General features: G+C 39.8%; 1 protein-coding gene across 1 annotated transcript; it reads right to left on the bottom strand.

Annotated features, from left to right (window-relative positions):
• Positions 1 to 7,442: 7,442 nt before the first annotated feature.
• LOC141904492 (uncharacterized) lies at positions 7,443 to 27,524 on the bottom strand. The gene is made up of 16 exons (XM_074793082.1): positions 27,373 to 27,524; positions 16,636 to 16,878; positions 16,132 to 16,235; positions 14,605 to 14,690; positions 14,227 to 14,355; positions 13,141 to 13,465; positions 12,356 to 12,451; positions 11,902 to 12,001; positions 11,553 to 11,708; positions 10,996 to 11,225; positions 10,677 to 10,901; positions 9,963 to 10,236; positions 9,279 to 9,447; positions 8,808 to 8,970; positions 7,931 to 8,023; positions 7,443 to 7,505 (listed from the first exon to the last, which is right to left on the bottom strand). The coding sequence occupies exons 1-16, from the start codon at positions 27,386 to 27,388 to the stop codon at positions 7,443 to 7,445; spliced, it is 2,472 nt and encodes an 823-aa protein (XP_074649183.1). The 5' UTR covers positions 27,389 to 27,524.
• Positions 27,525 to 27,754: the final 230 nt, after the last annotated feature.

Raw genomic sequence — 27,754 nt, forward strand, 5'->3', positions numbered from 1 at the left:
TTGAACATTTTTCGTTGGATTCCTCGAGACACTTGCCAGGGCTTTCACAACCCTTTAGCTTCCTTGCTAGTTACTTGGATTTTTGCCTGCTTGCTAGGGCTTTTGGAACTTCTTCCCTCACTTGCCAGAGCTATTTGGAGTTGTTTACCTCACTTGCCAGATAATTTTGGGGCTTCCCATCTAGTTCTAGTTGTCGTTCAATGCAAAGCCGAGATATGGCATCTAGGGCACTGGAATGACAGCGAGTTTGAGTGGAGGAGTTATTGGTTAAACTGGATGGATCCTAATATGATATCTTCCCCAAGTGATTCCACTGGCACTTCTGATGTAGAAAGATCCTTGGTGTTGTTGGGATTCATTTGAGGTGGAAGAGCTACAACATCTGGAGTGTGTGCATATAGAACAGTCGATATGACTACCACTGACATGAGAGGCTTGATATCTGGTAGATGGTCAGACTAGTTGCCTCCCTGTTTTGAAATGGCAGTGCATAAGGCAATCCTCTAACTTAGGCAATTAGAAGTTTACAATGTGGCAGAGACGCAGCCAGGATTTCTTGACCGCATAGTCACTGCTTATCAGGGTCCTAAGTGTCTCCTTACTTGCTACAAATAAAAACAAAGAAAACTGAATTCATTTAATCATTCAATTTATTCAAAATTTCAGATTACAAAAAATCGTCGACTCACGGGAGACCAGAAGGACCCGGCACAGTAGAATTCTGGATATCAGTGAAATTTGGTCACTATCCCCCAAAATATGACGGCAAAATCTCCAAACAAATACATTCATCATTTTTACCACAGTATACATTTTTCATCATCTGACACAATAAAAAAATACACTACTGTATCAGTAGGTAGCTGATTCGTGCTAGTGCAAATTTAGGCCGGTTTCGAACTAAACCAAACCTGCTCTGCAATCAAACACAAGGGTTTGCAATAATACGTAACAGCATTTGTGGCAATGTGAAAATATTTCATTACATCTATCAAGGCATTTTATCTATTTATTTCAGCATTTAAAGAGAATTCACATTTTCATACAGCTATCAGTGGGCAGTAGAATTATCTGCCCATAGCTGTAATAACTTCATATACACACCTATTTCAAGATATGAAATATTCATTCGAAGTCCTCGAAAGAGGATTTACAGTTATGACTAGACGCTACAACACTATCACAACACATATATGCATATCAATCATTATACATACTATCAATTTTAATGTATACAATGATTATTTGAATATTCAATATAAGCCAAAGCTGATTTACATATTATCACTTAAACATTATCATCATGATCATCATTATCATCATCATCACAAACACCACGCGTAGAAACATGCGAGAAACACCTGCACAGAGATAAACAAGTCATCAAGCAATAAACAATTGAGAATAGATAGTTTCGGCGCCATGTTATACAGATTTAGACGTCCGCGTCCTAGTAAGACAGCGGGCCGCAACTCTATTGTGTATAAGTCTGATAGCAGTCTTAAGCTTGTGTGGGGGAATTACCGGTAAGGTGCAGTCAAAATCTGGTCATTCAAATGCTTGATCATTTTGACCACCGTTGCCAGTTCCTCGTAGTGCTGGGACGGTATGCCCTGGCTTGAGGAGTGGCAAATTTGCTAAACGATCGAAATATTGTATTCCAACCTGTGAAATAAGAGGCAATACGCTTTGAGGGAACTGCATCAAATATTTGAATGGTACGAGCTCCTAAATTTAGGTTATCGAAGGTATCTAACAAGACTTTGAATCGTATTTTTAGGTCAACTACAATAGAAAATCGTTACTACATTAAGTCCATTTTTTTTAACCCTTTTTTCATGATTTTAGGATCGTGGACATTGATGTATCCTATTCAGTAAACCGAGTGAAGGGTCCTGATATCATCAATTCACCACATCCAGGTGAAGCTGTTCTTCTAATATATGCTGTTCTTCTTCTCTGACTGTACATTTTTATTTCTACTACAACAAATCTTCATATGTGTGATTTCTTATGACGCATGCGCGAGGCCCAGTATCTTCACACCGCGAAGGACAAGATATCCGTGGCCCACATTACTATCAATAGTTCATTGTATATTTACAACAGGACTGGTTTTGAATTATAAGCGCTGTTAAAAACGAAACTCACACGCCGACAAAAAACATGAATCTGAATATGAATATACAATATTGGCATTCCTATTTACACAGCAGAATCAGAATGATTTATATTTATATATATATATATATGAATTAGAACGGCGCTTCAACTAGTTTCGAACATCAATCATTTTTCCGTCCTTTGGTTTTCGATGATTTTCAGACACAGATGAAATACATTCAGCGAGAAAAATGTTTTTTAAAAATATTCATGAATGAAATGATTTATGAAAGGGCAGTGTAATCACGTTGTGTAGACGATGACGTTTCAAGCAGTGAAAATTGAAAGCACAATCGAAAACTCTTTCGCCCGGACGTGAACTTCGATACTTCAAATTTGAATGGCCTTCAAACCTAGACACATATTCGAGACAAATAAAATTCCAATCCAAATGAAAGACACAAAAGCATTTGAAACCGATCCAACGATTGTGATTTGAAACAGAATAAGAAACAACAACATCTTTTGAGAATGAACTTATTTAGAACTCCAAGTCATACTTAACAACGATGGAACTGGGTCCACCATTACCTACTACTAATTCTCAGTTTAACCGCGAGACCTAATTTTTCTCAAAATATTTCACAAGTTTAAAACCAATGTTTAAGCAGAAATGATATGCATGAAAATTAATTGATATGCACTAAATAGAAAAATGCTTATACAACTAGAGTTGATATGAAGGCACTGACCATACAAAAGCAATTTCAAGTCTCATATATATCGACATATAAGACTCGCGTTCTTGCACAGACAAAATGTGTCAATTGATATGAAAAACCTGTTTCAACATAGGTAATAACTAAATCATGTGACGTATGAAACATATGACGTAGAAAATAGGATTTTAGTGACTAGCGTCATATACAAAATTGAAATAAAAAAACAACAACAGGGGTATACTTTCAGAAGCAATTCATTCAAATACTAGTTGATACAAGGTGTCGTATGCAAAGCTAATACGCTAAAAGCAGGATTAAGTAGGGTTTACATCCCTGCAAAATTCAAACAAATACTTGAAGCTTATCGAGCTTAAAAATTCATAGGACACCAAATATATGTGCTTTATTAAGCCCACTGCACACAGCAGAACATTTGTTTCATCAGAACAGAAAACCTATTTTTCAGACAACATTTTGAGTAAATGTTTTACCCGCAAATGATGAAATGTTCAAAGCACCCCGCATAATAGTAATAGTAATTTATTTCATCGTCAATTAAATTGAAGCATAATTACAAATAGAATGCATAACGCATAGGTAGATTGATGATAGGGACTCGAACAGAGCCATCACTAGGACGTTCGGACCCCGTGAGAAAAAAAGGTTAATGATGATAACACGTAGAAAATGGTTGTCGCAATAAAACGATAGACTCAGTTATTTACGTCAATTTTTCTGTATATCACGTGATGCAGTAGTGTCCCTTGATTGGTTTCGGCCGTGGATATTTTGCAAAACATCCAATGTACCGGTACACGAGAAGAAAGACGTTTTCGACGTCACAAAACCTTTCAGGTGCTTGTTTCGTGTTTCTGTTCGGCGTTTTCTGTTTTAACTTCACAACGCACGAGAAAAAAAAAGAAGTTTTTTCCTTGCGGTGTGCACTGGGCTTAAGATACGGGTTAAAAATGCATGAAAGACGATTGAATATGGATTCATCGAAGTATGGATGCAAGATCTAATCAGTTTTCTAATCACTTTATGTTTCTCTACAGTACATTCATAGATAAAAGTTTTTGACCCCTACACGTTGGTGTTTTGTATACATACTTAACGAACTGTGGAATGATTCATGAATTGACTAGGAATAATAATTTCTCGTATGTGATGTCGTGCAGTGGGAAAAAAAAAACAAAACAAAAACATCATTAACATAAAGCAGACAAAACGTGTAAAAAAGAGACACTTTCATAGTCGTTTTAGTAAAATATGAGCAACAGGAATAAAAGTAGAAAATAAATACTCTAAGTAAACGTGTAGGAAAAAACACCACAAAAATACATCGGTACCTAATACAACGAAAACACATAACAATGAAATGCATTCATAAAATTATCAATTTATCAATTAAAACTTCAATACCTCATGAAAAACATGATCCCACAATAAACCCTTGTACCTTAAGAATGGGCCAAATCTGTTTATTTCATTTCCTCAATCGTGAATCCGACTTGAGGCATGTTTTATAGTATTAAAAGGACCTAATCAAGTAGAAACTAAAAGTAGCATCGTAGATGAATAACATTAACAATGCACAAAACTATAAGTATTGACAAAAAATACTGAATACTGAATAAATGTTTACAAATTATAGAAAGCCATATCGAAATCTGAGCAACAAAAATGACAAAAACTATGTATTATATTTTCAATGACCATTAAAAAGGGTTGCATTTCTTTTCCTCTTAGATATTCTACTGACTGGTATTTGACTGAATCGCAAGTAACACAAGCAACACGGTAAATCATAAGTTTTTACGGTATGACTAGAGTTAGCAGATGATCATAAATGAAAGTTTCCAAAATAAACAACTTGCGCGCTTCTCGCGTTCGTCGCAAAACAGAGGAAAAACCAATTTTTCTACGTACATGAATTCATACCGATTTGTGCTCATGTTTCAGCTCCACATTTTTGAGCCGACTGTTTCAGCTATATCGGAGAGGTACTGATTGAGATCAGAAAGATCCATCCAGTTGACGACGATAGGATGAACCAAGCTGCCTGGTGACGAATTATCAATATAGTCGATTTCACATTCAGGAACGAAATGATCTCATTGGTTTATAAGCTCTAAAGCCTGCTGCAGATTGTCGCATAATTGACACTGAAAGCCATACCACGCACACTAGCAACAAGTACACAGCTACGCCTATCAGTACTCAACGCATGCAGAGGCAGATTTAGGGGGCCTTATTTGCCAAAATAACATCATTGTTGGTAAATTTGTTTCAGAATTACTCACGATGCTCAGAAAATAAGATATCTTTCGGATTCTCTCAGGGCCCAAACTCAATAAGACTTTGTGCTGTAAAACATTGTATCCCCTATTTTAAATTTCTGCATCAGTCCCTGGATCGAAATTGAAACTAGATACCCTTGAAAATTCTAGCCGCATATTACGCAAATCCTACGCCGGTGTATTTGCTGTGGCCAGTGGTGCACTTGTCACTAGCGCGCGGTGGGTTTCGCATTCAAGCCAGCAATAAACGAACCGAGTTAGTTTTACTCATGTATTGGGTCCACTGTGGAAACAGGTCCCGATATTTCAGGTATCTCTGTGTTAAGCACGATGATATACTAAGTAGCGAACGTTTTAACTTTGCACGAATTTCGATTCGATAGAGAACCGAACTCGAGCACCGGACAATGTCTGAAAATTAAACAACAGCGTATGACGAATCCCATTGAATCATTCAGTTAAAATGAAACGCATGAGTCTACTGCAAAATCCTTATATCTCGCCGAAAGGTTGGGAGATTCTTGACAGCTATTCAGTAGAATTTATTCATTTTTAAAGTACGCCATGAACGCTCCGCAGTATTCAGTCAGTCAGTATTGTCTAACAGTAGACGTCTCTGGTGTACTAAGTGAACTACAGTACTGGTGTACTAAGAAGTTGATTATTTTATACAATTGTCGTACGGCGAAAGGTAAAGAAATTGTTTCCGCTTTTTTTCCTCCCGATTGAGACGCGCGCCGATCTCACGACGAGTGATCGCTATATTTTCGTAACGGACTGTATCTGTATCGACGGTCTCTCTCGTATCAGGACTGAGATTCGAATTGCTGAAATATGGAAAACGAAAAAGACGATCATTAGTACTGTTGTAAATAGTTGAAAAATGTGACGCTTAATTTGAAAATTCTTATTTAATGAGAACTTTGAGTATATAAAATATCACATTCAAGTGAGACCCTTTTTTTTCTCATGACATTAATTACTATCAAGATTATGTATTATCATTTTTACTGTGAAACTTTTATTTCTATGAGGAACCGGTTTTGAAAAGCATTAAAAAAATACAGTCACCAACTTTGCGTCAAACTGAATGAATTTCATACAATAAACATTTGAGCATTTTGCTGAAACTTTGGCACTTTTATGAACAAAAGCCGAACGTCCTGTAGTTCATTGAAGTGGAGAGTATTCACAGGCCATTTCTTAACTCAAAAATAACAACTGACCCAAATTTGAGATTAATTCGTCATATTCTTGTATAAATATCCTGCTATTTGATTTTGTTCTCAGTACGCCTAATGATGGCTAACAGTTGTTAGCTGAAACGTCGCTCCTCAAATATAATCAATTTTGGCTTCGTTATTGTGGGATTTCTCTCGTCTTCATCATACACGGATATTGTGTATCTTCTCGTCTTATTGAGATTAATGTCTTGAAATTCACAATATGGAACTACAATTCCACTTCAAGAAAACTACGGATTGCACAACTAAAAGGGCTTATCAATCAATACAGCTCAAATGAGGGGTAACAATACGATATTAAGACGATGTTAATATAAGCCCAGTTCACCTGATATTTCTGTAGATTAAAGCAGCAGGAAGAAAAAGACAAAGCAGTGTTAAAAATAAATAACAGCTATTCACATTAATCCCTACAGATTTACACAGAGAGACATAGTGTGGGACTGAATGTTAGTAAAGTTAGTTGAAGCTACGAGCAATTGTTGAGATAATTGCTCGTAGGTTGAAGCTTATGATAGTATAGTAACTTAGCTGTGACCCAGAAATGGAGTTTGAACCAAACCAGACAGAAGTAGTGTTGGGAATCACATTCGTACCCCGAGAAGGTGTGCAATGGAGACTGGATGCATGAACGGGAGGGTTGGTTATGCCTCATAAAATGTTCAAAATCTAAATCATATTCATTGCATTTTGATCAATGGGCATTTTAGGCTTTGCTGATTATGAGTTTATTTCTCTGGAGCGAGTTCCACAGTTTCTGGGTAGTATTTGACTACGAATTAACTCGTTGAAAATGAAATTATTTTCACTCAAGAACTACGTCTAACTCACAGCTGTGGAACTGGATAATGTATTTTTCTATAGGGCACCACAAAATTCACCAAGACTTTAGATTTATTGTTTCATCACAGATATTGTGATCTACTGATTCAACCGTAAATATTGTCTGGATGTTGCATGACACGGATTAAAAAACTTAATTTGAAAAATCCAAACTCCAAATCAACAACAATCCTTCCTGGCAGAAATGATAAAACATGTAGTAGTATCGTCGACACTCACCAGGTGTCAGGTCACGTGTGACAACCGTTGCATTCGTTATTACTGAGAAAATATTCGGTCAAAAACGAATCGAACTAAAAACCAGAAAAACACGACATCGAAAATGTTTACAACATCGAAAACAAACTAAAAATCACATTAAAGCACACATACATCGATACATCAATCAAATAATTATCATAATTTTGAGAGGTAAATAATTTCAATGGACTTAAATTTTCAATAACAGGGGCGTAGTAAGCAACAAAGAGTGTGTTCGAAAAAATCAGTTGAACTGAAAGTTTAAGAATAGATTTTTCAAATTTGACACCTCAGGCACGCATCCTCCTCTGGCAGGGATTTGAACCTGATGACATAATATTGAAAACATCATGGCAGAACTTTCGGGCGCGTTTGTTTGAAACTTGGCTACACCCCTGAATAAGGTCCAGATTGTGACCCGTGAATTTATATGTATAGACACAGTGAAACACCGTGACAGTAATTAACACAGACTAACCTTCATTCGTTCTAAAACGCTTTTTCTACCGGAATGTGGAGAATGTTCACCATCGCTCACGCTAGCTGAACGCACATGCACAAAATCTAAACTCTGTCAATGAAAATCATAAATCATTATTTTCACACGATTAAAACCCTTTCAGTGCTGACTAATTAATACTAAGACTAATTAATTCAGTGCTGGAGATAATTTGAAAATTTGAATAATTCCACCCTAGTGTGTTGAATAACGGGAATACCACTATAATGCGTCTACACCGCAGCGCAGTGTATCGTTAGTTACTAGTATTTCACTATGTTTGACAAGTGCTGCCATTTTTCAAGAGAGATAATTACTAATTACATCAATACACCGCAGTGCGGTGTACTAGCAAAATCTATCACTGATTTTACACTGCACTGCGGTGTAGACGCACTGAAAGGGTTAACAACAACAGAGGTATTAAGAATAACAGTAACCTATCAGTGGTTTAGTTTCAAGATCGGATATTTTCACAAAACGCATTGGTTCATATAAGCCTATCCGATTATAAAAGCTTACCACCAATGATTAGGTAACTAACTACAAAAGGAAGAGTCTAAAAAACAAATTTATCATGGTTTCCAATGCAAGTAAAGAGAGAAAGCCAAAAAGGACCATTGAAACCATAAGGACTAGTTGCATGAAGCTGGGGTTAAATCATCCATTTGTAATGGTACCACAAAAAGTTTTGTTTTTTCTCAGTGTATGCTAGGATACTTGGGGTTGAGCTTTGATTTTCATACAAGTTGGTCGCTACAGAATCTGAGCAGTTTTCAATAAGTATTCCGGGAAGAAATATCGAAATTTGACTCGAGCTGGCAATGACTGAATCGATAAGAGAAGATATCGGTACCTGTGATACAGTTCTATATGGACTCTGAGTTAACTGACGTTCGAATTGTGATATATCGCAATCGACCTCTTTACACAGATCATCAACGCGATTAAACTCGGCCGCTAAACGTCGCTGTTCTACGAGAGTTTCCGCTTTTGCTTTTTGTAAACGAATTTGCGTCCTGCAATAAACAACAGCCATAGCAGTTCAAATAAAACGAAACCATTTATTTTTGGTCGGGCCTTGTTTAGCACGATGTTTTCTGATGTTTCCTAAGCGAAAATATCTAGAGATATTATTTCAAAATTTCATCAACCATCAGTATGCGACAGCGTAGCACATGCAATAAGCCTAGGCGCTACCAGCCGGCCAACCACCCGAACCAACTGGTGAAAGTTTCGCCATCTTTCAGAATAAATCAGAACGAATTTGTCGCGATGACTAGTGCTACGCAGTGAAAAAGGTTAACATTGATTTGATTTTGATTACCTTTGTTGTCTTAAAGTTGATAATTTCTCGCGTAGTTTCGCGAGCTCTTCTTTGATTTGTTCGTGACTCGTCGCCACTTTACTGATGCGTTTTTTCTGAGCGCGTATCGAACTGAGGAATGGGTTCTCGGTCATCTCGAGAATATCTCGATCTTGATCGATCGTTCGTCCTAACAACAACAGAGAGACACAAAATATCATCATTACAATCGACAGAAAATTTGTCACACATTCACTGACTCAGGATCCCTACTGATCAGTCGTTCGTGGATATAAGGAGTTTAAAAGGAGATAATTTCAAGGAAGCGTCTACATCACTTTTATCTCCCAATTACAGTAGACTCCTCTTAAATTGATACTTTTTATTTCGGTAAACCGTTAATTCAGTGGTTTTGTAAGCGATAATCATTATCAGCCTTAACAATGGTAACCGCCTAATTGGGCTAAATACAAATCATGGTCCATTTTGTAGCGATTTATGGCCATTTATTATACAACATAAAACTAGACAACAATTTCTAACTGCCTATTTCTCAAAAGTTCTAAAGAAGTTTCAGGCATTTTTCTTCAAACTAAAAGCAGTTTCAAGCACCTACAAAAGATTTTCTGTTTATGGAATGGAGGAGTTGTAAAGACACAACAAACGTAGGAGACAACGTCTGCGAGGGTACTGTATCTCACTAACCGGTTGAGCAGTGTATAACCTCGGGCTCTGATTCACGTCTGGTAACAATGCGTTCGGTAGTCATGGCTTTCCGCGCGGCAGGCGTATCTCTCATTATACGATCTCGCTGTCCGAGTGTGTACGACCTGAATACCGGACGATTGCGGTCTCCGAACCGGTACGAATGTTTCGCAGAGTCGCCTCCGACGCCGCCGGTGTTGTTGTTGTTTTTACGAGTCGTCTGCACGTCCATCGATAGTCGATTAGTCGCCGCTGATAAATACTCCTCAACTTCCTGCAATTAATACAAATACGTTCTCAATGAGGACTACAAATCAAACTAAGCTTAATAAACCTTTTCATGAAACTGCACCTAGATCTGCTATAGGCCTACAGATCAGTAACCATTGCAGGTAATTATTTATAATAGTTTCCTTTGAGTCATCTTCAGGACTACTCGGATAGTCATCTTCAGGAAAACAGGACTACTAGGATAGTCATCTTCAGGAATACATGACTACTAGGATAGTCGTCTTCAGGAATACAGGACTACTAGGATAGTCATATTCAAGAATAAAGGACTAGGATACAGTCGTAACGTTGAATAGAATGAAATATTAGCTCAAAGGAAACATTTCAAACTTTATCTAATCATCACCGATGTAATGTAATTCTCTATACATTTATTTCACAATACAGACATAGACATTTCATCTCTATCTCTAAAACACTTACTAAAGATAAACTCTTCTCATCTTTCTTTTCTTTCATGAACGGTGAATCGTAAACGTCGTCGTACTCGTTCTCAAGGTCGGTGATCGATTCCGACGTTTCTTCCTTGTCGAACTTCTCGTCGATGTAACAATATTCCATCGATTCCGGGTCGGTGTCGGTCGCGCAGCCGCCCGTCTCTTTCAACAGCAGACGTATCCAGTCGCTCATGTCTAACATCGTCGGAGCCTAAATGAATAAATTATGATAATAATGAGGCTTATGTAGCACTAAATCCAGCCAGGCTTTGCTTCCATAAGTTGGTATTATAAATAGTACTCACCTCCATGAATATGCGATCGTTCGTATCGGTGATTTTAAACGTAAGATTCTGATCGTTTTTGTCGTCGACGGGAATGATATCACAGCCGGAGAGTAACAGCGAGAATTCGGGATTGTTATCCGGCTGCGACAGGTCGTTTAACGTGTAAACCTCGAGGTTATTGCGACGGATCAGACACCACCGTTTCGACCAGTCAGTACTCTTACCCGGTATCATCACATTCAAGTTTCCTAAAAATGTACGAATACAAAAATCCACCACAACGAAAATGTTTTCCCGGGTCCAATTCACAGCTTTTTCACATTTGACCTCATGTCTCTCCCAGTGAAAAATCCTTTCTAAACTGCTCCATTCCATTTTAGAACAGACCAATTTTAGACCGAGCAGAAAGACATTTCTAGGCCGGTTAAAATTTTAAGATGGAACCTTTCATTGAGTTTGAAAGCATGTGTGAATGCATAACATTGACTTAAGTCCGTTCTGAATTGGTTCTTCCAGGTACTGGTCAAATCAAAATGGACTAACTAGCACTGGTGTGAACACGGCTTAGCACTCACCTGATATAACAATGTCATCCGCCTCCTGGGCGTTGACAATGTCGGCTAGATCAACTGCCATTTTCATCACTTTCTTTCCTTTCTTTTTACCGAACGTTCCGAGAAATTCAGTCAGTTGAGCACCAATTCCTTTCCTTCCTTTACCGTCCAAACCATCTACATCGACATCACATCAATCAATAAACACCCGTAATCAATACAAAAAAAATACCACAATAATTTCAGCCGAAAATGTATCAAGTTCTTGAGTAGGAGTATATATCAGAGTATACATCAAATTGGCGTAACCCTCAGAGCTTGATCCTGGAACTGGCCAGTACACTCTTGGCTTGGCGTTTATGTGTATTACCTCTGGATGTACTGTTTGGCATACCACCAGGTCTCACTAAACCATCACAGCTACCACTATCACTGCTCGAATAACCCATACTGGGAGACTTAGTTTCACACTGAAATATACGTCATCAAAAAACGCGATTACTGGCTGTAAAACGTCCCGAACTGACTATCTGGCATTTCTGTTTGGGAGTAGTTTGCAACACGAATGATTGTTATTTGACATCAAAAACCTGACTCCAACTGCTGAGAATCCAATCAATTAACACACAGCCAAATACGTAAAACACAGATGGAAACTGTTTGATTTTACGCGTGATCTAGCAATCTCAACAAATTTCCCCGACTCTTCCCTGGTTTTTAGCTTTTTTACAAAATTCACGGACTTTTTTAAAGAAAAGAAATCTCCCTGCAGCCGGCAATAGTTTACGTTCATTGTTTGATTATGAAACAGATAATATACTTACAGGCTGACTAGTATTACATACACCACTGTCAGTACTACCAATACTAGTGTTTTTATTGTCCGTTTCCAGTGACGCAGTTGCAGCAACTCCAAGATGCTGAAACGGCAAGTCAACATTTAAATATTAATGATCGACGATTTATTCATACGATAAAGTATTCATGTAACAATGGACGGATATTTTCTCAAATAACATCAGAAAAGAGCAAGTGAAATGGAAATCTAATATGTGGCAAGTGAGGATTCTGTAGGGATCAGCCTGCTATTCTAGTTTGCAGTAAGATATCAGTTACTTAGGCAACCAATGATTCCAGTGGCAATTAAGGATCCGCCAGTCATCCACGCTTCATTCTACATTTCGATTGAAATTGAAGCAACTTTTTCTCTTTAACCCTTTCAGTGCATCTACACTGGAGTGCGGTGTATAAATCGATGATGGACTTTGCTTGTACACCGCAATGCGGTGTATTGATTTAGTTAGTAGTTTGTTTTTATCTCAATTGAAAGATGGCAGAAACTGCCAAACGGTACAGTAATTAATACAACACACCGCACCACGGTGTAGACAGTAAAATGCTGGAGATGGCGGTTTTCCACGGTCTTACTATTGGCATTTTCTAATTTAGGGAAATATTTTTAAAAAGCGAAATTTCACACTCCGCATTAATAAGATTAACCCTTTCAGTGCTGGCTAATTAATACCCTATAGTGCTGAGAAGATAAATTTGAAAATTCTGAAAAAAGTGCGTAAACATTTTCATTTAAATACGTTTATATAAGGTTTACCTGCATCCAGTGGTCGGCTTTATCCTTCGTTTCCGTGCTGAGAAAGTGCGTTTCTAAACCGGGAAACGAAAGTCGGATGACGTTGTTTCGTTTGCCGTCTTTATCGAGATACGTGACGTCGTAGCCGTACACGGCGATATCCAACAACGGTTTATTATCCTTCTCGTTTTTATAGCAAACCAAACGCGCGTTGTTGATTCCGCACCAGCGTAATTTCGTCCATTTGTTCTTCAGTTTGTAATACGCCTCGCCGAGGCAGTACGCGTTCACGAGGCTCTTCACGCCGAAATCTTGCATCGATCGACGCGTCGTTTTCTTCGATTTTCTGTAGCAAGAAAAACAATTTCAACTACCATAAAATGTATATGAACTGCTACTGGTATAGTACCTTAGATCTGAAACGCTATTGCAATGTATTCAGACTTGTTTGGAAGAGTGAAAGTCTAAAGGTAACCTTGGTTTAAGGCAGATTGGGGTAGTCAAAGTGTGAAGGGGTGTTGCCTAATTCAGGGCTGAAGGGGGCGGTGAATGTCTAGGAGGCTGTTTAAGGCTGAAGGGGTGTAGCCTAGTTCAGGGTTGAAGGTGGCGGTGAATGTCTAGGAGGCTGTTAAAGGCTGAAGGGGTGTAGCTAATTCAGGGCTGAAGGGGGTGGTGAATGTCTAGGAGGCTGTTTAAGGCTGAAGGGGTGTAGCCTAGTTCAGGGTTGAAGGTGGCGGTGAATGTCTAGGAGGCTGTTTAAGGCTGAAGGGGTGTTGCCTAATTCAGGGCTGAAGGGGGCGGTGAATGTCTAGGAGGCTGTTTAAGGCTGAAGGGGTGTAGCCTAGTTCAGGGTTGAAGGTGGCGGTGAATGTCTAGGAGGCTGTTTAAGGTTGAAGGGGTGTAGCCTAATTCAGGGCTGAAGGTGGCGGTGAATGTCTAGGAGGCTGTTTAAGGCTGAAGGGGTGTAGCCTAATTCAGGGCTGAAGGGGCAGTGAATATCTAGGAGGCTGTTTAAGGCTGAAGGGGTGTAGTTCAGAACTGCAGATATTTCGACATCGAGGTTCAATGGATTTAGCGGTACAGCGAGAATGAGTAGAAATGACTTACTTGACTCTAGGTTCACCGCTGCACTCTCCATCCATCGGCTCATACGACGTGTTACTGTCATCTGAATGTTCGCCGGATTTCTCCTCAACCGGAATCGGAATCTCATAAAAATTCTCATCATCAGCACCACTAAAACATAACACGATCAATATCAATATCGAAATATTCTATACACATGTCGATATAGAATACAGATTATTTGAACTGTGGATCAGTGACCAGTTGCACTGTCAGGACTTAATCGAAGCACATATTGGTTCTATCACCATTCCAACAACTTATGACTGTCTTATGATTTAGAAACTTTTGCCTAAGTGATAACTCAGCACTTCATCCTGGGCTTAGGGCTCATCTCGGGCTCAGGTATTGTTGACTTACTTTTCATCAAATTTCACAACATCGTAATCCTGATACGTCGGTTCCGCTTGCGGTTTTCCGTGGCTTTTGATACTTGGATTAGGACTCTGAAAATATACGTAAAATCAATTCGATAACTTACTTACGACAGAAGAAATAGCGATATCGATTTTTAAGTTTAGCTTAATTCCCAGGCAACGAACAACACCTTCGAGCAATACACTATAATTCTTAATGTCAATATCGTTCATTATCTCGGTCGGCATTCTTACGGGGAAGGATAATTTTTAGAAAATCGATCGCGCTTTTATCCAGACTTCTATAGATCGTATATCTATTTTTGAGTTAGCGCATCACGTGTAGATTTTACCACGTCACGTAGCCTATCACAGCCTATGACTATATTTAGAAATATCGACAAGGAAAAAGCTGAACGAAGGCATTTGAATAGGCTGTATTATTGATTTGATCAGGGTTCTTAAGGGATTCCCAATTTCATTTTCCATACCCCTAAGTTACACATGGTCAACCTAGAACAGGCAACGTAGGCCCATTCAAAGTAATATAATAAGTGCCAATTATCGATTGCATCGACAAAGTGTTTTCTGAAAGTATGGTTATCAAATGTGTAATAAGACATTTAGGCATACAGCCTAAAATTCAAAATAGAAGGAAAATTATATTTTGAGACCATTTTATGATTTTTCATAGCCATAGAGAAAAAAAAAAACCAAAATTTCCATGGCTTTTCCAGGCACTGGATAAAATTCCCATTCTCCAAAACCTCCCAAGACTTTCCAAAACCCGTAAGAACCCTGTTTGATGTAGCTAGCAGTCAGTATTACTCGCACCGGTGGAGGTAGATATAATAAGTTCGATGAGACTTTCAGAACTCGTTGGTTATAATGATGATTACTACTGAAATCGACTCGCTCAATTACAGACAGATGTTCGTTCTAAGCGTAGCAAGCTGTTCTATGATTAGACAGGTTAAATACATATTTATATTCCGAAAAAATTTCCTTCCAGATGATATCTATTTTATACTTAGGAGTGCTAAAACTACTGACTTTAATATACCAGATATAACAACAAAATGCATATGTATTTGTAGTAGAGGTCTGTTCAGAGAGTATTTATGCAAAATATTGCTGATTTGCAACTGCCAACCTCTGGAAAGTGCTGTAAGTAAGAAGTTGAATGTTTTTTAAGGAATATTTCATTGAAATATGAAAGAAAATGTTCATATTAATCCCTTATCAACAGCAAGACCCTCAGACCATTCACGATAAAGACCGATCCTCATCCAGGTTCATTCTAAATCTTACAATGGGCCATATCTCTGTCCACCTTCTATCAATCACAGTATTGTGTGTAGCACGGACTCATTGACTTTGGTCTGTTTAAGTATGGGCCAAATAAGAACTAACTAACTAGAGTCTGTACGCAGGTCAAGTTGCTTTAGAAAAGTATGATCAGCCAAATCTGAGGCTCTTCACCAACCACCAGAGATTGTTTGTTTTCATTCGAGTTCTTATTGCCGTTTACCTTTTGTGGAGGAGTTGTATTAATATTGCGATTAAGAGGACTCGTCCACGGGTCATCGTACGACAGAGCTGGAAGAGATGCACGACCTGCTCGTACTGGCACTTCTAGAAAATGAGATACAAGAAAACATGACAATCTTTAAAAGAAGCTTTGGACCGAGCTTTCTAAAACATTTGATAAGTTATCTGTGATCTTCTAATGTATATCATCCAGGCTCCGCCCAGGATTTCCCAGAGACATTTGAATTGGAAATGAACTAAAAATACCAAAACTGATCTTCCACACTTAACATGTGTTCAGTGCTTTCCAATTGAAATTGACATTTCCAATTGAAAAGTGAACTACAAACTGCAAACACACTTTCAAAAACGGATCCACATTTCCACGTAGGTGTGAATATCCTGAGGATGGAGCCAGGCTGCAGATGTCGAGGAGGTTTTACATTTCTTCAATGTACTACAAATCATGAATTTTCAAGATTGAATGGAACAAAGTAAAACTTACTGCTATCATTTCTAGGTGGAAGACTAGGTGGTACTTGTGGTTTTTTACTGCTAGATGTCACAGTCGCAGGTGACGCTGCTGCTGCTGCTGCTGCTGTTGTTGGTTTTGAATTTGATGTCGTCGATGATTGTTTCAATGTTTCGATACTCTCCGCGTAGTAGACGCGTTTACGTTCCGTCACTACCGATAATTTCTCTTTCGCCAAAATGCGGCAGATGAAATCCTCAATTCCGGGCAGCTTTTCTACAAAAACAGATAAATGAATAATGATAATAAATATAGCTGCAAAGCAGCGATAACTAGTAGTTTATTCAACGTTTCGACTATATCCTAGTAGTCATCTTCAGGATTTCTAATAATACTAGGATATAGTCAAAACATTAAATAAACTACTAGCTCAAGGCAACATTTTCAGACTGTATTTTTTGTTATCGTAGTGGGATTTTCTTAATATCATCGTCTCAACACACGCATATAGAGTCTTATTATTGGTGAGCCATGAAAGTCTATCGTATTTTCGATATGTGATGATATTTTCTATGCCCGATGTATTAAAAATACATGCAATACGATCACTTTCTAAGATAATCCGCTGCTACGCCAAATGGAAGCTCACCTGAAAAAATTCTTACGCCGAAAGAAATTGGACAGATTTTCTTCGGCAGCAATTCTTAGTAATTTCTCAAATTCTACGTATGAAGATTTTCTCTCTCAACAGCAATAACAAGAAATGTGACAATATTTTGCTCCGACAGATTCAATGGAGCTTCACAGTTATGTTTGGAGGATAGAAGTGCTCAGTAGTAGGAAGTATAAAAACAAGCTTTGATAAAAGTAAAAAAGATCTCATTACTGGCGACTGGGTCAGGTTTATCTGAGTCATCGAGATGATAAAATGGAAGCCGATACGTCAACATTCTCAACACGTTGATTTTATTGATCGAAGACGACGACCGACGACGAGGTGTCGTTATCTCTTACCATTACACAGTGAGTCAATACTCACAACATGAGCAAACCACCTGTGAGGAACGCACATTCACAGCAGACACTGACAACCTGCCAGACACTCATGAGTGGCAACAACCAGTGAGGCACGGACACTCACAGCAGACACTGACAACCTGCCACACACTCATGAGTGGCAACAACCTGTGAGGAACGCACACTCACAGCAGACACTGACAACCTGCAGGAGTTTTATCAGACTGACACTCATGAGTGGCAACAATGTGTGAGGCACTGACACTCGTGTGTGACAACAACCTGCGAGGTACGGCAGACAGCAGTTTACTCTGTTTGCAAGTGAATGGTATGACATCACTGCTGCTGCTGCTGCTGCTGCTGCTGCTGCTGCTTCCGTCGCTGTCATAGAAAAATTCAATCAATCGTTTTACGGTAAAAATGAAAAATTGTCGCTTGATCCGTAAAACGTCTCATGAAATACGAGTTGATTCGATTGACTCGGTGCTTGTGTAATACAACATATATTCATTCAATCTGTACTGATAACAGCTTTACTTCGCTCAGCCCTTACTTCGCTCAGCCTTACTTCGCTCAGCCTTACTTCGCTCAGCCCTTACTTCGCTCAGCCCTTACTTCGCTCAGCCCTTACTTCGCTCAGCCCTTACTTCGCTCAGCCCTTACTTCGCTCAGCCCTTACTTCGCTCAGCCCTTACTTCGCTCAGCCCTTACTTCGCTCAGCACTTACTTCGCTCAGCCCTTACTTCGCTCAGCCTTCACTTCCCTTAGCCCTTACTTCGCTCAGCCCTTACTTCGCTCAGCCTTTACTTCGCTCAGCCCTTACTTCGCTCAGCCCTTACTTCGCTCAGCCCTTACTTCGCTCAGCCTTCACTTCCCTTAGCCCTCACTTCGCTCAGCCCTTACTTCGCTCAGCCCTTACTTCGCTCAGCCCTTACTTCGCTCAGCCCTTACTTCGCTCAGCCCTTACTTCGCTCAGCCCTTACTTCGCTCAGCCCTTACTTCGCTCAGCACTTACTTCGCTCAGCCCTTACTTCGCTCAGCCTTCACTTCCCTTAGCCCTTACTTCGCTCAGCCCTTACTTCGCTCAGCCTTTACTTCGCTCAGCCCTTACTTCGCTCAGCCCTTACTTCGCTCAGCCCTTACTTCGCTCAGCCCTTACTTCGCTCAGCCCTTACTTCGCTCAGCCCTTACTTCGCTCAGCCCTTACTTCACTCAGCCCTTACTTCATGGTTCTTAATCTCACTCCTTTACGCCTCTGTTCGCCGGTAAAAATTTTTCGAAACAAGATATGATGATGGCGTAGAACTTGGCGGTGGTAAAATGCATTAGTCGTCCCGGGAATTCAACCGGCGTTCCACCGAAACAATATTCAAGGAGTTCAGTTACTGAATGTCAATCGGTGTTCATGCATCGGCGCAAGATAAGGTGGAAGAGCTGAACAGTGATTCATCAGTTCACTCGAAGAATTGAAGAGAAGATCAGAAAGGAACTGAGCAGTAACATCAAACACGAGATGGATAATATACAGGATAACGACTATACCTCGATAATCTCTGCTGTCAAACTTTAAGTCTTATAAGTCTTTTTGTATTGAGCCATGAAACAATATTTCTGTAACAGCGAGGATTTGATGGGGCCTCGATTTGACGCCCGTTGCCTGATTCGGACCGGACTATAACCCGATATCTCTAATTGAAGTAGTCTTCATGAAAAATGAGAGCGACCTTGAAAATAGCAGTTTAATCGAAAATGAGTCAGAAATCATTTCGATTTTGAAAGTATTTTGAAATATTTGGGAGAAGTTGAGCTATCAAAAAGAGTAGAAACTGCTCCCAAATAGTCGTCATTGTTGTTAGATTGGCTATAGAACTGATCTGAAGTTGTTAGATTGGCTTCACTAAGATGGTCATGGACTGGTCTGAAGTCTAAGCTCAGACTATAGAACACCCCCCCCCCCCGAGTACTACAGCTCTTAGTAAACAATTTGACTATAACTGATTTTAATTCTTGAGTCAAACTTATTCTATTTCACATCAGCTCCTTAGCACAAGAGCTGCTTCAGCTCCTGTGCACCTGGATTCAGGAGCTTGAAGTGTAATAGAATATATGTCTTCGGTAAGAATGAAGTTGAGAGGGATTCTTCAGAGGTGGTCCCTTTCATATAGAAAATGCTACCACCTTTCAAGATGATCGCCATTAACGAGATCGATTAGATTACGAGCAGGAAATGTACTTGGAAAATGAGCCGGTAAAGTATTACACGCGTGAATGACCACAGCGAAATGAGCATCATATACACACTATACCACTCTACACTAGAGAGAGAGAGAGAGGTCGCTAATTGCCTGAATAAGTTTCAATCACTGATTCTGAGAGAGGTTGTATGTATGCTATCAGAGCCCGGGGTGAAAACTTCCGACGACAATAATAATTACATCATGTCTAACATTAGTACTAGAAGCAGGAAAACCTTCCCTGCCCAGTTGCACTGTTCCTAGGGATCAGGGAATCCAAAATTGCCTGCTATTTCTTTGATCTTAAGACCCGAAAATTCCCAGATTAAATCGTAAGATATCCTCAGTGGGAGCTGTTTTTATCAAGAGGTTCAGAACTTTGGAACTGGATCCTGATTTATTTTTACGGGGAAGAATAATTCCTGTAGATCACACAGATTTCACTGTAAGTGACAGTTTCTACTGCTACCAGTCTACAGTAGATCACACAGATTTCCCTGTGACAGTTTCTACTGCTACCAGTCTACAGTAGATCACACAGATTTCCCTGTGACAGTTTCTACTGCTACCAGTCTACAGTAGATCATACAGATTCCCCTGTGACAGTTTCTGCTGCTACCAGTCTACAGTAGATCACACAGATTTCCCTGTGACAGTTTCTACTGCTACCAGTCTACAGTAGATCACACAGATTCCCCAGTGACAGTTTCTACTGCTACCAGTCTACAGTAGATCACACAGATTTCCCTGTGACAGTTTCTACTGCTACCAGTCTACAGTAGATCATACAGATTCCCCTGTGACAGTTTCTACTGCTACCAGTCTACAGTAGATCACACAGATTCCCCTGTGACAGTTTCTAATGCTACAAGTCTACAGTAGATCATACAGATTCCCCAGTGACAGTTTCTACTGCTACAAGTCTACAGTAGATCACACAGATTCCCCTGTGACAGTTTCTACTGCTACAAGTCTACAGTAGATCACACAGATTCCCCTGTGGCAGTTTCTACTGCTACCAGTCTACAATAGATCACACAGATTCCCCTGTGACAGTTTCTACTGCTACCAGTCTACAGTAGATCACACAGATTCCCCTGTGACAGTTTCTAATGCTACAAGTCTACAGTAGATCATACAGATTCCCCAGTGACAGTTTCTACTGCTACAAGTCTACAGTAGATCACACAGATTCCCCTGTGACAGTTTCTACTGCTACAAGTCTACAGTAGATCACACAGATTCCCCTGTGGCAGTTTCTACTGCTACCAGTCTACAATAGATCACACAGATTCCCCTGTGACAGTTTCTACTGCTACCAGTCTACAGTAGATCATACAGATTTCGCAGTAGAACGTGTAATGAAAAGCTTTCTATTATCCCTCGTAATGTGAAGCCAATAATTTACAGATGACGTTGATTTATAATCGTACTCCGACCCGACATCTCTAGTAGAAGATGAAATGCAATGTCCTCACAAACAGAAAATTGGCTTAGCACATTCATGTTAATTATCGATCATATATCCTTCAAACTCAGAATGTCATTATTAGCGCCATCTTCATGGTCACATGGCCTGGCATAACTGAAGTTACCTGGAGTATTCTAGATCAACATAATATTTATCCGAGGGGTCTCTAGTGAGAGACTAACTCTTTCCAGTAAACTCACTGGCTCTTCGAAGACAGGAAGGTACGTACTGCCCTCAGGTGCTATTTCGGAATTTTAGTTAAGAAGTAAAGAAGTAAATTGATGACTCAATGAACGGATCACACAAAAAACCGAAATATTGTCCCACTCTGAAAGGGTTTATCTTAGATTTGCGTGTTTTTAACTGTACTATTTCGTTAAGGGTTTACGAAGTTGTAGCTCTTCTTCACAATACAGAATTAGATGATAGCAGATTGAAGAGTGAATCCAGTGTAACGGGTTATCACAACAGTATCAGTAACGCAGTACTATACCAACGCCTCAGGACATATTGAAAGGACAGTCTGCACAGGGTCACAGTGTATCATCAATTGATTCGCACTTTAAGACTCTTTGATAATTATCAGCGCAGGATGGCGGATGATGGACGGATAGTTCAAACATGGACATTTCTGCCTAGTTTATGTGTACATCCGTGGTTCACCAAGATGATGATTAGAAAGCAATTCAATCTCGTGGTATCCAGTTCCAGGTTTGTCCTTGAATTTGACCGTAGGGTCAATTGAGTGAAATGTAACTGACAAACGGATCCTAGGTCAGAAATCATTAAAACTGGTGTCAAATCTGAACTCAAATTTCGATGGCACTCGATCCAAATCGCCCTGATCACAGTCAAAACTGAATTCATAGTTCTGATTACACATAGTCAAGGCAACAGATCTGAATCCGCTGATTGCAGCAGTCAAATCCAAAGATTCCATGGAAAGTGGGTTCAGATGCCCTGATTACGGTGAAGTCATTCACTGAAATATCGCGGAATAAAAACTGCCGGCTAGTCATTCAGATAATTCGGATTGATTGAGCGTCTCTTGACTGTTTGAAACTGGATGATTTTTCTATCCCCACATGACCAGCCATCTGTGCAGCAGATATCTGCTGATGTATGACTAGTAGTAATTAATAATCGGGAGAATGTGACACTAGACTGAGACACGAGAGGCTGTTACACACACAATCACATGTAAAATGATTAATCATTGACAGGAGTATCTGAGTTTAAGAGAACTAGTGTTAATTACAAACAGGACAGTAAAACCCTGATACAGGACAGTTCAACCCAGATACAGGATAGTTCTACCCAGGTACAGGAGACATGACAACTCAACCCTGATACAGGAGACAGGATAACTCAACCCTGATACAGGACACAGGACAACTCAACCCTGATACAGGAGACAGGATAACTCAACCCTGATACAGGAGACAGGACAACTCAACCCTGATACAGGAGACAAGACAACTCGACCCTGATACAGGAGACAGGACAACTCAACCCTGATACAGGAGACAGGACAACTCGACCCTGATACAGGAGACAGGACAACTCAACCCTGATACAGGAGACAGGACAACTCGACCCTGATACAGGAGACAGGACAACTCGACCCTGATACAGGAGACAGGACAACTCGACCCTGATACAGGAGACAGGACAACTCAACCCTGATACAGGAGACAGGACAACTCGACCCTGATACAGGAGACAGGACAACTCGACCCTGATACAGGGGACAGGACAACTCAACCCTGATACAGGAGACAGGACAACTCGACCCTGATACAGGAGACAGGACAACTCAACCCTGATACAGGAGACAGGACAACTCGACCCTGATACAGGAGACAGGACAACTCGACCCTGATACAGGAGACAGGACAACTCGACCCTGATACAGGAGACAGGACAACTCAACCCTGATACAGGAGACAGGACAACTCAACCCTGATACAGGAGACAGTACAGCTCGACCCTGATACAGGAGACAGGACAACTCAACCCTGATACAGGAGACAGGATAACTCAACCCTGATACAGGAGACAGGACAGCTCAACCCTGATACAGGAGACAGGATAACTCAACCCTGATACAGGAGACAGGACAGCTCAACCCTGATACAGGAGACATGACAACTAAACCCTGATACAGGAGACAGGACAGCTCAACCCTGATACAGGAGACATGACAACTAAACCCTGATACAGGAGACAGGACAACTCAACCCTGATACAGGAGACAGGACAACTCAACCCTGATACAGGGGACAGGACAACTCAACCCTGATACAGGAGACAGGACAACTCAACCCTGATACAGGGGACAGGACAACTCGACCCTGATACAGGAGACAGGACAACTCGACCCTGATACAGGAGACAGGACAACTCAACCTACTCATCAATGATTACAAGGGCTACAAGAAACTGTTCATTAGAGTCACGATCATACAAGCTTTTTTAACCAGGTCAAATTTATTCCGTGCCAGATTATACCAGGCCAATTGTTCCAACAAATGTGTGCGTGCGGCAGAGTGCGAGTTAGACCAAAAATGTCAGACCAGGCTCTTGGCAAATTTCGTGGCATATCTTGTGTGAATGCTACTTGGTTTTGGAAGCAACTCGGCTCATTTGCCACAGCATCGAGTGAGTGAATGCACTCTCTTATTAACTGTGGGCTAATTTGACCTGCACCAAATCATCTCCGTGTGTGATTGCAGCTTGAAGCAGTCAGTAAAAAACTTTGAATTCGACTTATTCTGGCTCGTAAGTCAAACATAACACGGGATAAATGGTCTATTACACTAAAAATATAAAAAATCGTATTACTTATACTGGATATAACGAAATATCTTTCATTTGTATGCGTAGTTTATGAGGAATGCAGGGATGAAGGTTTTTTCATGGATATGATATAAATATAGACCACTTGTATAAAACCACGAAGAAAATCTGATAGCAGCAGAAAAAAACGTAAATCTCGAGAGAACATTCGAATCGCCGGAGTCTGGTAACAATTATCAACATGTTCAAAATGCCAATAAACATTCAAAGCTATAATAGTTGAGAAGTTGTTTTCAATTTCGGCGGGAAGGTTCATTTCATCGCAGAACCATCAGAGGCTGCAGTTCGATCAAAATCAAAAGTTAGTTATATAGTTAACCAGTGAACCAGTGGATAGTTGACATAGTGACAATTAAAACTTCATTGTTGATTATGGTATTAATCCGCCGGTTAACTTTAACCAACCGTTGAGCAACTGCTGCCGTTGATGAAACAACCCCGAAACATTTCGTACAATTTTCCAGAGGAGCCAACCAGACGAACCGCGCTATCGGTCTGTATTATCCAAGGAATGCCTTTTCTTTTCTTTTAGATGCCAACCTTCCAATTTTCCTATATCGGCACCTGATATACATAGCACAGTCACACGCAGTTTTTCTACCATCAAGGTAAATTCATGAGTACCACAGCAACAATATACCGCTACAGCTGCTGACTCAATGTAAGGATGGACGAGTAGCTGCGTACAGTGTCTCCATCATCCACAGACACATCCATTCTTATAGTTACAGTACATGCACATATGATAAGATGGACCTGCTACTAAAAACGACAAAGCAAAATATTGGAAAAACGCTGACACCGGCGAGACCAAACGGTGTTACAACGCCGGTATAAATACATTTCACGCCCCCCCCCCAATCTCTGTGACATCATCGCGTAACATTCATAAAGAAAGTCAGAAAAATGAAAAGATCGCAAAAATGAAAAGATCGCAAAGATCAATAGTCCTAGCAAATCATCAATAAGAAAACTAACTTAAAAGTATATTGAAGCCTTAGAAAACTAACTTAAAAGTATATTGAAGCCTTTAAAATAACGCATGTATCGCAAAATTTATCAAAACTAAAATATCTAAGACTAGAGTCATGAAATATATTTGATTATAATATAAATGCCAAAATTCATAGATGTAATAGTTAGAAATGCTAATATTGAAGACAGTCACATAGTGCACATCAACTCACAAACAGAACCCCTTGATAACGCATACTAGGTAGGGCCTATCAATGTAAATTATAATGGATCTTACGGCGTCAAAAAACTAGGGGCCAGTAGTATCAGTATCAGCATATAAGTGAGTGACCGCTCTGCCATCTTGCACTGGTTAGCTGTACATAGTCCGTTATCTGAGTAGTAAGCTAGTCTGCTTCCGGCTTCAACCTGAACTGCAAGCCAACTTCAGTTACCGCCTGAAGTTAGAACCCGGTCTTAAACCGGCTGCGGGCATCTTGTTTAACGGATGAAATAATAGAAAACAGCATCAATTCGCGGTAAACAATTACTGATACCCGTATAGTACAACAACTGCTAGTCGTTTGTTGCGCCGGTATAGGTTTCCATGGTAACTGTCATGGCTGGAAACGGGTTATAACGAGAGAGTCTGGTTTTTGGTTTTAACGACGGCAGACAATTAATTAATTAACAATCTAATAATCGTTAGTCGGTAAAAATAACTTGCGCGACTGTGTTAAGGGTTTTTTTATGAGATACATTTCTATTAAGCATAACTGAGATTACTATTCACCTTGTACTGGCTTTTGGACAGAACTCTTTCCTACAGTACACCTTATCTTGCCATGGAGGGGCTAGTGCGGCCGTTATCAGGACTACGGATAGATTTAGGCAGATGAAAACTATGAATTACCCTGGATGTCGAGATATGAAGAGTAGATTTTCAAATTTGTCATCGATAAATATTTAGATTTTCGATTTAAATTTAGTCGAAACATACCCGGTAGTTAGACTGACCATTAAGTACCATTTGTAAGACACTATATCCATGTAATGAATATCATCAAGTATTCATCAAGATAAACTACAAGCTCAAGGAAACGTTTTCACACTTTACATTATCTTTTCATTATTGTCGTGGGATTCTCTATGAAAGATCCAGGTCCGTTCTAGAATTCAGTCTAAATTGGGAAAGGAGTAGTAAATCTAAGGTGGTTTGTTCCATCAACTGATCTAGTCGACTCAAATTCAAGTTTTTAAATAATTTTCCATATTGATGTAATTATCGATCATTGAATGTAATGAGTTCTCTCCACTGCTCTCATCTCAATGTCAGTAGTAGTCTAGTAAGTACATGTAGTAACAGCACTGCTCATTAATATTGATATCAGTTCAGTAGTAAATATTGACTACCATCATACTCAGCACTTTCATACATACCGGTATAGGAAGCTAATAATATAGGCCTCAGGCGTTTATACCATGTCAAACTGAACTGCATTATTCATGAGTCTCTTCATTGCTGCTTGCAACCCTAAGAGGGTTCAACCTACAACCCTTCAACACAGGGGGTCCAATCATCAACTACAGGGGGTCCAAACCTAGATACAACCCTTCAACTACAGGGGGTCCAATCATAGATAGGCCTACAACCCTTCTTCAACTTCAGGGTCCAACCTTTAGATAGTTACCCATCATAGGCTACTATAGACAGGGTTCAAACTACAATCCCTGTGATTATAGGGTCAGTTTGAATCTCATATCCAAGATTCACTTCCAGAAAATACTGGTTGTATTATTTCAGAAAAATAGATTTTATTCCCAAAAATATCATTCAGGGCCTTAGGGGCCTAGATACCACAGGGCCTAGGCAATGTAATTTCATAGCTTACCATAAGAAGGATGAAAGCTATGACAACAGAACTATGACAAGTTTTAATGAGCTGGGATTTAATACTATTAATAACCTATCTAACATTTGGCACTCTGTCCCTGTGTAATCAATTTGTGCCACAGCCTTTTGGCTCTGAGTCCGAGAAGGGCAATATAATAGCAGTAGGCCCTATAGTAAATCTAACCAATTCCTGGACCAGTAATTGGGCGGATAATTTGGTAGTGATACAGACAGTGACTGTGTTATGAGTCTGTCAGGTGTTGTGTCAGTGTGACTGTCAGTGTCAGACTCTTCGACTGTTATAGTAACACCTCTCTGGAAATAAAATGTTGTCTTCTTACCTTCAATTAATTCCATCCTAGCGAAGCTTTATTCGGTACTTCGTTTATCAGTAGATAAGACTATAAATCCAGATATCGAATTTACGGACGCATATTTGTTGATTTATCAGCTTCATCTAGACAAATATGAATATCCCAGCTTTCTTGTGAAAATCCACCATCATGACACAATAATGAGGCACGTGGCGCCATCTCTTGTACGTATCAGCATCGTCATCATCCGCATCATCTCATCAACGGGCGAAACGCGGTATCGGGCGCATTTTTTTGGGCAGGGCCCCAGTTTCACAAAAAGTTACTAATTTCAACTTGAGGAAACCCGGGGAATACACTAGGATTGTAGAATGACGTAGATCACTGCGGATACAGCCACCTCCAATCC

The sequence above is a fragment of the Tubulanus polymorphus genome, chromosome 4 (genome assembly GCF_964204645.1).
Source record: "Tubulanus polymorphus chromosome 4, tnTubPoly1.2, whole genome shotgun sequence".
NCBI classification, from domain to species: Eukaryota; Metazoa; Nemertea; class Palaeonemertea; order Tubulaniformes; family Tubulanidae; genus Tubulanus; species Tubulanus polymorphus.